Source organism: Clarias gariepinus, chromosome 11 (genome assembly GCF_024256425.1).
Source record: "Clarias gariepinus isolate MV-2021 ecotype Netherlands chromosome 11, CGAR_prim_01v2, whole genome shotgun sequence".
In the NCBI taxonomy this organism is placed as follows: Eukaryota; Metazoa; Chordata; class Actinopteri; order Siluriformes; family Clariidae; genus Clarias; species Clarias gariepinus.
In genome coordinates, this window is record NC_071110.1 from 14,926,747 (window position 1) to 14,940,237 (window position 13,491).

At 34.2% G+C, this 13,491-nt stretch overlaps 2 protein-coding genes across 2 annotated transcripts; both read right to left on the minus strand.

Annotated features, from left to right (window-relative positions):
* LOC128533013 (olfactory receptor-like protein DTMT) lies at nucleotides 1-1,066 on the minus strand. Its single transcript, XM_053507190.1, has one exon. It carries the CDS (start codon nucleotides 1,064-1,066, stop codon nucleotides 143-145), a length of 924 nt encoding a protein of 307 aa, XP_053363165.1. The 3' UTR covers nucleotides 1-142.
* Nucleotides 1,067-6,938: 5,872 nt separating this feature from the next.
* On the minus strand, nucleotides 6,939-7,877 carry LOC128533599 (olfactory receptor 142-like). Its single transcript, XM_053507885.1, has one exon. The coding sequence runs from the start codon at nucleotides 7,875-7,877 to the stop codon at nucleotides 6,939-6,941; it is 939 nt and encodes a 312-aa protein (XP_053363860.1).
* Between the last annotated feature and the right edge of the window lie 5,614 nt (nucleotides 7,878-13,491).

A 13,491-nucleotide genomic window follows, 5' to 3' on the forward strand; every position in this document is an offset into this window, starting at 1 on the left:
ATAAAACACAATACTCACTAATATCTGTTTTCAATGGTTAAGATTAAAACATACATACAAATAAACTGATGACTGATTGTGCACACATATGTATTACCAAATACTTTCTACTTTCTGTAAGCAAAATTACTTGTGATTAATATTAGTGCTGTTGCCAACATTTTAATATGCCTCTGTACATTTTTACTAATGCATGGCGTATTTGGGTTTGCTTCATTCCATATATTATAGGATTTAGAAGGGGTGGCACAACAAGAAACATCATTCCTAAGATGTTGCTCAGAGCTTGCTGTCCTTGACAATAGCGAGCACACAGAGCATCAAACAAAAGTGATATAGTAAAGTTAACCAGGGCTATTAAATGGGGCAGGCATGTCTGCATGAACTTAAACCACTGTATCCTTGAGTGCAAAGATGCTCTGATGATGTAAACATATGAAACAATAATGACGAAAGACTGGGAAACATGAGTAACTATTAGAACATATCCATATAAGTTGTTTAAGGTGATGTCTGTGCAAGATAGCTTCACAACACCCCAGTTAAAACAATAAAGCTTGTCAATGTTGTTACCACACAAGGGTAGTCGTGCTGTCCCAACTGATGTCTCCAGTAAGGTGAAGAGCCAAGTAAAAACCAGCAATTTCATCACCTTCTGTTGTGTAATAATACAGTGATATTCCAGAGGCTTACAAATGGCTACATATCTGTCATATGCCATTATTGTTAAACATGTAAATTCACAAAAAGCATAAACATAAATTATATATATTTGTGACATGCATCCTTTATATGAAATTATTTGATAATCAGATAAAAGGTCAGCAAGAATCTTAGGATAAAAAGCAGAAGCACCACATATTCCATTTACATACAAATTGCATATTAGAAGATACATAGGTTCATGAAGTGTTTTGTCCAGAATAATTGTAATAATTAGTGTCATATTTATAAATAAAGTTATGATATAGATCGCCAGACCAAATGAAAAGTAAATGTATCTGTTTGTCTTTGAGTCATTTAGCCCGTAAAGAAGGAAATTAAACTCTCCAGAGGTATTATCCATTACTTCATTATGTCAAGCTTTCTCTACTTCAAAACCTTAAAAGAATAATTCTTAAAAAGTAAAACCTACTACCTACCTGCTAAACTACTATGAATATTTCTAGATGCGTTGACTCATAAAGTTAATGATTTGACCTACACACATACACATACATGTGTATGCAGATTTCTGTAGTGTTGCTTAGAAATTTATAAAGTGTGGAAGCTCCCTGAAGACAACTGAAATATGCTCCGGCTGGATTTATGCCTTGCACATTGGTGAATTTGCATGGTTAACAAAACAAACAATAGTCACAGGTCCCGAGGCTATGCTTCACAAACACTTTATGCTCCCAGGATAGAAATAATGATGAAAATGATATTGATTATATTGATTACTGTATATGCTTCGTTATTTCTTTTCTGGGCTACTGTGTGTAAGCAAGGTTATCTAACTTCTAATATAATGGGTATAAAAAAGAACCCGCATCCCCTCCAACAACCCCCCGTGCCTTTAACATAAACACATTTTGTTATTCACCTAAAGCAATTTTAGGGGGGGGGGGGGGGGGGGGGAATCCTTTTCCAAATCAGTGATTTTGTTTTCAATAGTTTCATGTTTACAGACATGTTGGTGTAATATCTTTCACTTGGATGTAAAATGTTGTACCAAATAAATACAGCAGGGGGTCATTCTTTTTTATACACACTATATACAAAGTTACATCATGGCTAATACCCCTTTCAGTTCCGGGGTGAGGCTGTCTCTTGCATCGAGAATGTAATATGACTATATTAAATAAAGAAGCATAAAAGAAATTTAATGTGCCATTAATTAATTAACATTATTAATTACATCACTAATGTTTAAATTTAAACACATTTTTAAACTTAATTTTAAGTTGTAATTATTATTTTTTTAGCATTTGTTTTATTTCACGGATGATTGGATGATGAGTTAAGATAAATCTCTGATAACTAATGGTTGAAATGAAGGATTACAGTAATAATAAAAATAGATAAATCTTAAGAATAACAATGGTGTATTTATACTGTACATGCATGCTTATTATACTGTACTGTACAGTGCAAATATCTTTATCTGCTTTAGAGTTAGTAATGGGGTTTACATTTCATCATATAAAACTACAGCATCATCGATTGTTGCTGAGAAATCACACATTTAATTTTCTGGAAATGCATATCTAATTATTCATTTTTAAACAGGTAACCAGTGTCACGTAATTAATATCTAATCAACAGTAGGGCTCCACGATTAATATATATATTTTTAATTCATACATACATGTGATCTTATTTTTAAATGATGGTGATTCACTTGCATGTACTTCTCCTGCATTCAGATTACAATGCACTCTTATGCTCATTTATTTACTTTCCAACAATCCCAGATTGCCATATCCGGCTATAAAGCAACAAAATGTGATTATTTTAAGGGATAATGGTGTAGTGGTATTTTGATTCTTTTTTATACACTCTATATACAAAATAACATTATGGCCAATACCTCTTTCAGGGTGAGACTATCATTTGCATGGAGTATGTAATATGGCAATATTAAATAAACAAACATCACGAAATAAATTAAATAAATTAAATGTGCCACCTGATGGAAATTATGGCAAAGGAGACAGTGAACTCCTGGCCATAAATTTAGCCTTGGCAGCACGGTGACACTGGCTGGAAAGAAAAAAACACCAGGCCCTGATTTAGACAGTCCACCAGAACCTGGACTACACCCAGTCAGCCATGCAGCTAAACCTGCAGCAAGCCAAGTGGTTGCTCTTCTTTGCATATTTTGACTATGCGCTGTCATACAGACTGGGCTCAAAGAACCAAAACCTAATGCTCTGTCCAGATAGTGTCTAGACTAATGCTCTGTCCAGTCTTAGAACTCCTACCTCTAAGATGCAGTCATAAAGAGCATCATACTGGCTCCCCACATTATAGCCCTTGTACTGTACATTGTAACAAGAACCCTAGAGTTCTTACGGTGATGCCTATGGTGGCCTGTTCATGGTCCCTCCTTTTGTTGGAATCCATTGGTGTTCAAGGTGAGGCAAATCATAGAATTAAAATGTGTTTGGGGAGCTACAGAACACAGTACTTGGTAGACTGAGAAGGATATGGACCAGAGGAGTGCTCATGGCTACCACCAGCCTGGCACGTCTTGGACCTGAGGATCATCAAGGAATTCTGAGAGAAACGGGCCCCAAATATATAAATGTTGAGATCAATTCATAGAGGAGGGGGATGTGTGACAGGAAAACCCGACGGCAGCTACACATTGCAGCCATTCAGGCTGGCAAACCCATGGCCACCCTCACAGGCAGTTGCTAGACAACACCAGGAAGATAATCAGAGGAGATGCGTGACACCTGAGCACACACCTGTATAGGCCCCCTAGACACAGCACATGCCATACGGACATTTAGGTAGCATCAGGTTTAGAGCAAGTCGCTCAGGTATAGGGTCAAAAGAGATTTTTCTTTAAAAAAAATAAAATAAAAATCCAGAATAGTGTGTAAAAAGAAAAGAGCATGTGAAAAACCCAAATTTATAGGTATACTTGTCCTGTGTTTCTTTAATTTGAGCTGTGGATCTATTTAGCTTCTTTACGGCCAATTATAGTGGTTTTTATGTGACCTCGATTTACTCTTACTCCAAAAAAAGATAGATATCTGATAGATATTTATCTTATATGTTAAAATTCCTCAAACAGTTAATGAACAACAAGACCCAGACTTGCACCTAGAGTTGCATACTAATTATGAGGATGCTTTGAAAGCTAATTCTGGACTAAGTAATAGTTTTGTTTATTTTACAAAATAAAGACTTTTTACATTCACCCATTTTTTATATTGCCCAATTATTTGGGGATTTTGACGATTGTGTTGTTATTGGTGTTGAACATGTCCTCCATGCTAGATATCCATCAGAATAATTTCATTATATTTCTGCTTAGAGGCCCAGCTTTAAAAGAATCTTACTGCCAGATTCCACCCAGCCATGGAATTCAAGGACATCTCCAAGATCTTAAGGAAAGCAGTGCTCTTAGAAATAGTGGATAGTAGTACAGTATAAGATTGTGTGCAATATTTTGGAGGTTAAATTATTACACCAAAAGGGAAGCTTTTCCTTTGCCCTGCATACAGTATGTGAAAGTTATAATGATATGAATGATGTAGTGAATTTGTGTATAAATGTAGGATGCCCTAATAAAACCAATCTGTTTTCCTGAGATTTTCCACTATTAAATATATTTGTTTTACAACATCTTCCCTCAGAAAAAAAAAATCAGTTGATGTTGAGTGTAGGTAAATATCTGACTGCAGCTGTATCTCAACTATAACAATAGCAGACACATTTTGGACACCTCTAAGACCTAAGCGATCTTAACATGCTCAAAAACTCATTGGCAGACATTTTGGAATCTGCTGCCATTAGGATGCCTGGTACTCATGTATAGCTCATTGAGCTGAACAACTTTTACATTGCATGTCATGGACTCAACTCAATAGAAAATCAATCAAGGAATTTGATATACTCTTTCTAGGGAATTTATGCGATCACCACCAAACTGAGCCTATGTGACCTAAAAACATTGAGAATGCAAAATTGTAGAGGGATTTTTTGTATCTCAAATGGGTCAGCTGTGATGATCAGTGTTGGGTGTAACATGTTACAAAGTTAAACATTAGAGTACTTGGATTACTTTTTTGATATAATGGGTAATTTAACACGTTAGGTATGCCATTTAAGTACTCAGTTATTTAATTATATTTTCAAAAATGTAATCCGTTATTCAGACAATTTATGTAATCTGACCATGAGCCAGACAGCAGTGATTCCGTTAGTGTGTGTGCGTGTGCTTCTGTTATTTCTTTTTTTTTTTTTTTTGCTTCTGTTATTTCTGATGTTAGTAGTTAACAGATTATGGGCCAAACTTCACTGTTTTGAGAGTATGGTACAATACTTATAAAGGTTTTGACTAAAACAACATGCATGAAGAATCACAAAGGAGATTTTATTTTCTGCACTGGAAAAGTACTCTAGTACTTCTATCAGAAGGTAATGTTGTAATGTAACTGATTACTTTTTACTACAAAAAATAATTTTGTAATGTAATTAGTTACTTTAAAAAGTAAAGTCTGCCAACACTGGTGATGATGCCTTAAACTTATGCCAAAAAGTGGTTAATAACTTCTGTAGGACATTAAGTTATATTAAGTGACATCACATTCAGTGACATCACACTGAGTGACATAACATTAAGGGACATCATAGTGAAATCTGGGGCTTTTTGGACATCTAAACATAAAATTCCCCTCTTCACGAAAATTATGTCATAATGATATTGGGATATCCCCTTTAAATGCATGTGCCCACTGTGCCAACTGTGTCCGCTCTCTTTTTGGAGCACCAGTGTGGCAATGGGGCAGGGTGCTTGGGCAGTTGCTTGCAACTATATTTTTTAGAGTTTTCTTTTCTTATATAATAAATATTCAGTTGCTTGCAACTATATATATTTTTTATATTTTTCTTTTCTTATATAATAAATATATTTGTATTTATTTTTTATTGACTATTTCTTTGACTCACTCTGTAGTCAGTTTTATGCCTTTGCCATTAGATGGTGAATGAGGTGATGAGTAAAGTACGTCCTTGTGCCTGCAAATATATCTATCCATTATTTTCATTTGCTCAAGTTTAAGCAGTTGTATATTTAAAGGATTTACTGTATATATAATTACTCTTATAACTTTTTTTTTTTTAATTAATCAAAAGAGGTCAGAAATATTTTTTGACAAAATTTTCTTTTATTCTTTTTTTTTCAAAAAATATGGGTATTTGAGATATAGAAATTAACAAAGAAATAGGTTTGTTGAAGGCAGAGGCATTTGTGGAGGTATCATGCTTTCTGTACAACATTTAGTTTTATTAAAAAAAAATATTTAGAAAACTATTTAGTTCTCTTTAATCTTGCAGTCTTAATAGAAAATTTAATGTAGTAGTAGTAGTACTAATTCTTCATTCTTCTATAACTTTTCTGTGTATACTCTAAGCAAACATTATGATTTTAAATTCTGGGAAGTTGTTTTTGTCTTCTTCTGGATGTTCCATGGCAAAACTGTAATTTTAGGCATTAAAAGAGAGAATAAAGATATACAGAAATATCACATGAAAAAACAGATAATGGTGGAATATGATTAGTACAGTGCATAAAGCATAAAAATTATGCATATAGGTTAATCATTATTTGGATCTATGCCAGGTTTTATCCTGTTTAAAAAAAACTATTTAAAGTTACAATATTTATGTTCAGAGTGACATGAATTTGGTTAGTTTTTAATTACCAAGTTTATTGATATTACTGTTGTTTTTAGTTTCAATTTAAAGTATCAATTAAATGAATTAATAAATAGGATGGTAGGATAAAAAAATATTATATATAACAGTACTGACTGTATTAATAATTGATTATTTTCCTATCAATGTAAGACGGAGATCAGTTGAATGATGCTCCGATTTTAAGCATTGTATGGGGGAAAAAAATGAAAACATGAAATCAGGTGATGCGACAATGTGGTGTTTGCTGATAGTTAAAAAGATTTCTCATTGTTAACTGTTTTTCTGAAATGTTTTTACAATGCAATATATGCAAGGTGGGCATCTTATTCTTTCATATCACATCTTTAAAATTTTTAAATGAATTCTTGAAATCTTTTTACTTTTTTCAGATTTTAAAGCGCTAAAACTTATGATTGTTATAATTGCAAAAGTAAATACATTACAATATGGAAAAATATGTACTTTAGAAACCATTTAGAAACCATTTTTACCATTTTAAGGGTTTTCCCAGACCACCACAATCAGCTGTTTTGCAAAGCTTTACATCTATGCCAGTACATTTTTAAAAGCCCTTGTCTAATCTGGGTTAGTTTAAATCCATATATTACTGGGTTTAAGAGAGGAGGTACAACAAGAAATTCAATACCTAAGATGTTACGCAGAGCTTGCAATCCCTGGCTTTTGCCATAACGAGCATACATGACATCAAAGAGCAGGGCAATATTAAAGTTTATAAGTGATATTAAATGGGGAAGGCAAGTCTGCATGAATTTTGCCCACTGTGCCTTGGACCTTAAGGAAGCTCTGATAATGCAAATATATGACACAATGATGAAAACAGCTTGAGATACATGAGAGAATAGTAGAAAATACCCATACACATTGTTCACAGTCACATCTGTGCAGGACAGTTTAACAACTTCCCAGTTAGAACAATACAGCTTGTCAATGACATTACCACATAAAGGGAGTTGGGAAGTGAACAAAATACCAACAGAGGACTCTAGTAGGGAGCAGAACCAAGTTAAAATCAATAATTGTAAAACCTTATGAAGTGTCATAATGGAATGATACTCCAGAGGCCTACAAATGAACATGTATCTGTCATAAGACATGACGGTTAAACACGTGTATTCACAAAACAAATAAGAATAAATTATGGACACTTGTGAGAGGCACCCTATATATGATATAACATTATATTTTGATAAAAGGTCAGCAAGGATCTTTGGATAGAAGGCAGATGCACCAATTATTCCATTAAAAAACAAATTACATAAAAATATATACATAGGCTCATGAAGTGTTTTGTCAAGAATGACTGTAATAGCAAGTATCATATTTATAAACAGAGTAATACTATAGACAATGAAGCCAAGTGCAAAGTAAATTTGTTTGTTGATTTTTGTGTCATTCAATCCATGAAGTACAAACATAAATTCTCCAGAGGAATTTTCCATCAGTCCTTTATAGTATATATGGTGACCAAAACATACAGCAAGGTTTGTAAAATCAGTAGCATAGTTCACAGGTAATAAATCGAAATCGAAAAAATAATCTGTTAAATGATTTACAACTTCTTTTGCAAATGTTGCTGCAAAACTTGACGGATTTACAGCATGATCACTGTTAGTTGTATTGTGTTTTGTTTAGTAAGAGTCTGATTCTCTAGCCTATATAAAGTTAATTTCAGATGAGGAATATGCAGTGTTCAAATAAGCATGGGGGATGTCTTCCGGAAGGCATAGCTTGCCATGGGGGATTTAATGAGGGACAACACTTTTCAATGGGCATGGCAAACATCTCTATGGTTATTTAAGTTTATACACCAAAACAATTGAGTCATTCAATTCAATTCAATTTAACTAGCACTTTTAACAATGGCCATTATTGTGTTAAACTTTAAGCTTTACAGATTCAAAAGAAAATTAAGGAATGGAGTATGAAATGTGTAAGAAAATATGCAAAATGTAAAAACTCTACAATGCTGATAAAATACTTGTCCATCTGTGAATACCGGAAATGCTAACAGCACAAACACCTGTTAATTTTGTTACTTTGATTTGATTAGTCAGTTTTTAGATGAATATAGTGTCAGGAAAATGTAATATAACAATTTAAACAGACCCCTTATGACTTCAAAATATATATTTTCTCTTTTTTTACCATCACTGCCAAATGCAGTCATTTGAAATCTACAATAATGTACAAAACAGAAAAAAAAATCAGCAAATGGTTTTAGTGTGTTCCTGGAAATAACAAATACAGGACAGCTTAAATTAATTATCAATATTTTTAAATTCAATGTAATCTATACCTGTGTGTGTTGGTAAAATGGAAAGAATGTTCATCATATAACAAAAAACATTTATTGCACAGTAAAGCTGTAAAAAAAAACATACATTTAAACATATCCTAATAAGTACCTGCAGCTAACATGTTAGCAGACATGTTAACAAGGTCTGGGTATGGAAAGTAACACTGCATCACTTTTATAATACATTCCTAGAAGTAAAGTTTGTTTTTTCAACTACAAAATAAGTATACCAGAATATTAAAACCACCAGGTGGAACATTAAGACCAGACGAATCAGAGATATGTAAAATGTTGGGTAAATATGGCTTACAGATAATGGCAGAGGCAGTCTTATAGAGCATGGGTTGAAAATTTGGGTAATGATGAATGGGCCGATATACCTGGGGGACAATTTACATGATGGTATATCATGAGTGGAAAGCTTGGGTACCTGCAACTGAAGCCTCTTCTTCCTGAGCAGCGAACAATAGCAGTTGGTATCCTAAATAGCACTGGAAGGGGGACATGCCAGTGGAAGGAGTGGGGAGAGATTAGGGTCTTTTTTTGAGAGGTCAGAATTTACAACCATTACTGTACAGTACATTGTAGGGAACCCATCCTCATTTGGTCCAATAGTCCATTGTTAAAATTAGAATTCAAATTAGAATTAGACTGACCTGGTGCCATGGTTGTGCTACTATTGTTTGAGATGCTTGCAAGCTCACTTCAAAGATGAATGAGGCAATAAGGTCCTGAAAACTATATATAAGAGAACCTTCAAAGATGCTCTAGGGCAATGAGGTCCTGAAAACTGGATGGTAGTTCCTGTGCTGATAACTCATCCCTTAATGGGTCTAAGAGTCCTCTCATCCTGTACTGCTGTTTCCCATTCTCTCGCCTTTCCGGAAATGAGGGTGATTACATAGGCTCCTAGACCATTCTCTGGGAAATTACGAGACCCGTAGTAGTAGTAGTAGTAGTAGTAGTAGTAGTGATAGTAGTAATCTCAACTGGCCAGTCTACACTGTCCAAAGACATGCAGATTAGGCTAATTGGCATTCTCAAATTGCCCGTAGTGTGTGAGTGTGTATGTATGTATGTATGTATGTGTGTGTGCCCTGGATTGGCACCCCACCTCATGCCCTGGAAATTTCCTGGAATAAGCACCACGATATACAGGATTACAGAATATACAGGATTAAGTGGTATAGACAATAAGTGAGTAAGTAAGTGAGTAATTCAAATTTAAATTTTATTTGTTACATACACAGTCATACACAGTACGATATGCAGTGAAATGCTTATACGACTGCGAGTGACCTTAAAAAAATAAAAGCTTATACATAAGAAATAAATATGAATAAAAAAATACATTAGAAATAAAATTAACTAGTAAAATATACTGTACAAAGTAAAATATACTGTAATAAAAGAAATACGTTAGAAAATAAGATTAACTAGTAAAATGTACTGTAGAAAGTCAAATATACTTTACAAATAAGTATAAAATATCAATATAAGAAAAAAATATCAATATAAAAAAAATATAACAAATATAAAAATATAGAAAAGAAAATAGAAATTTGTCAAAGACAGAATTTTACATGATCGCCTAAACAATTTTTTAAAATCTGTATAAATAAAAGAAATGTTTTGTCTGTACATTGGTCAGTACTTGCTCTTTCAATGGTATGTTTATGTTTTATATGTTGTAGGACAGCCAAAGAAAGCCAAACTATAGAGAAATTCTACTCTACTATTACCTCTAAAGATAAAAAGTTAGTGGACAGCAATTTGTGAAACCACCTGTCAGTTTGCCACATGTTGCCCCTGAGGAGCGTGAAAAATGGTATCCTATGTTAATGAAGAGATGAAGTGCTGCTTATATAGAGTCTAAAAAAAAAAACAGTTTAATATAAATTTATTATATATACTTTGTATATTTATAATGTCACAGCATGCGCCTGTGATGGGCGTGTGCTCAAATCTATTATCGCTCCTCGCTCACTCTGTAGGCTCCCTAGGTAGGCAGCACCCCCTTCTGGAGGTATGCAGAGGAACGGAGCCACCTATTCTGGCTGGCTTGTTCCGCATTATAAAAGCAAGGCGCAAAGTTTAGTCCGGGGTCCGGTGGAGCAGAAGAGAGTGGCATGCTAGGGACTTTAAAAAAGACAACTGCGCGAACTCCTGCGTCACCTTCACTGCCACACCGAGCCCGCCTTCGCGTCCTCGCCACTGAAGAGGAAAAGGCCACGGAGAGACCTGGGAGGGGCCAGGTCGGCCATCGACAGCGTGAGAAGAACCGTTTAAGGAGGGTGCAAAAGCGCTGCTTTGGCGTGCTCCGTTCTGCCACTCTGCCCACCGCCACATTTCGCCAGCTGAGTGCCCGCATGCCAGCTAGGCACTGCCCCTGGACCTGCACCTGCACCTTCTACTTCTTTTCTTCCCTTTTGTTCCATCCTCCCTCCTTTAAACCTTTCCTTTCCTATACAATGAAACCTTGGATTGTGAGTAACGTGGTTTGTGGGTGTTCCGCAAGGCGAGCAAAGATTTTTATTACATTTTAACTTGCAAAACGAACAAGTCTTGGTTTACCAGTACCGAGTATCATGTATCATGAAGCACCCCCTCTCTGCTTTACACACACACAAACACACACACACTCACTAAAGGTAAAAGAGAGAGAGAGCGAGAGAGAGAGTGAGAGAGAGTGTGTGAAATGGTATGGTGTCAAATTACGTGTGCTCACACACATATAACGCACATAATGACAGGCTGAGGGGCTGAAAGTAAGGGTCTCCTCTTACTTTTGCTTCACACAAACACACAGCGCCTGCGCGCATAAACAGAAACACTTATCTGTCGGGATTTATTTTTTACTCTTTTTTAAAGGTAAAGTGCAGGTTAATTTGTGTTATTTTTACTTTATATTTTGTAGTGATTATTTTTATGGATTTATTTTTTGGGCTATCAAAATAGAGCATTTTCTATTTAAATTTTACATTTAAATTCTTCTCTAAAATAATAATTATGGGGAAAACGCTCTCCGATGGGACTACCTGTATCTCACATGGTACTTGCCCATGCCTGATTCCTGCCAGATCTGTTGAATCCACTTAAATAGAACCTGGCTGAAAAAGTGAAATGCCCAAATGATAAAAAAAACTGGAAAGGGTTACAAAGCCATGTACAGTAAATGCAGACCTTTAATATGCTGAAGTTTAATCATCATAAAAAACAAAAACAAAATACAAACAAAAACAAAATAACTATTCATAGGTTAGAAATTAAAGAACAATAATAATGCCAATGAGCATGCTAATGCAAACACAAAAAAACAAAAGTAAGCCACTGCACATAAGGCAACTAAACAGGGCAAGCACTGATGGCAACACCAGATGCATGTTCAATGACAAACAAAATTATAGGCAATAAAATAGACCAATTAATCAGACTATACAATGTGCAGGTGAATACATTTATGATAATGTGACTAACGTCACACATTCCACAACCCAATAGTCAAAAGGAATGTAAAAAATAGAAAAAAAAAATATTGGGAAAACCATGACATGCGGTTATTTAAATAATGAAAATTAACTCACTACATCAAAAAAATATTAAACACCTCATTAATTATCTAATTATATGCTCTTCATATTTTAATCCAAATTATGGGATTTTATTGTAGATGACATTTTTCATTTATTTTGAAACTAAACTAACTATAAGCTAACAAATAAAAGGTTGTTACACAATGCAGAAAAACTACTTAATGCTGTTAGCTTTAGGTTGTACTATGTTAAATACAACTGCAGTCAGTCAGTCCTGAATCCATAACTCTTTTTTAATGTAAAACTTTGTTTTAGTCTAATTGGATAGATTCTTATTTTATTATTGTAATAGTTACAGTACACATTGTAAGTGAATAGTAAGTGTAAAGTTTTGTTTAATTATTTGTTTATTTACCCCTATTTTTGTGCTTTTTTCACTTTATGTAAACTTTGTTTGTATAGTGCTTTAACAATGACATTGTCACAAAGCAGCTTTACAAAAATAAAACAAACAAGGAAACAAACAAACAAAATAATATATGGAAATACAATAGAAAAAGGTAAGGAAAAAAGTATAAATTCTAACTATCAGTTTTAACCAGACTCAAAAGGGTGATACCATCCTCATTTGGGTGATTAAATTATAGGAGACTAATTTAATCCTTGATATATTAATTTGCTCTAGGGTTGGAAGTTCAATAGAACAGTAAATGTGTTTAGGTTAATATAAGATCCACTTTTATTTATGGTGGCTTGAGTACAAAACTGTTTGTGGCAGTTTCATTCAAGTATTGATCGACTGCAGTCATAAGCAATCGCAGAAAATCTGCTTGCATAAGCCCAGGTCAAGACCATCTTCAAAGTAGAACCCTCCCACGTCACCACACAGGGCTATCCTCAGCTGCAGTTAGAGGCCTCCATGTGATGAGAACTCCAAATAAAATTACATAATTATAACTACATAAACTCTGTCAACATCAGGTACTATCAGATAACAGAATCTTGCTATGTCTATTGTGTGGGATACTAAATATCAGAAAAATATTTTATTGTAAGTTTAAAATTAAAAAGAACGTAATTTCTAGTTGCAAATGTAAACTCATACTGTATGAATGGTTTATTGTGCTAAATAGGTGCTTTCACTGTTCCTTAAATGAGTAGCTAAAAAGATTTTTAATGGCTTACTGAAAACATTATAATACAGTACAGCACATTATGCTACAT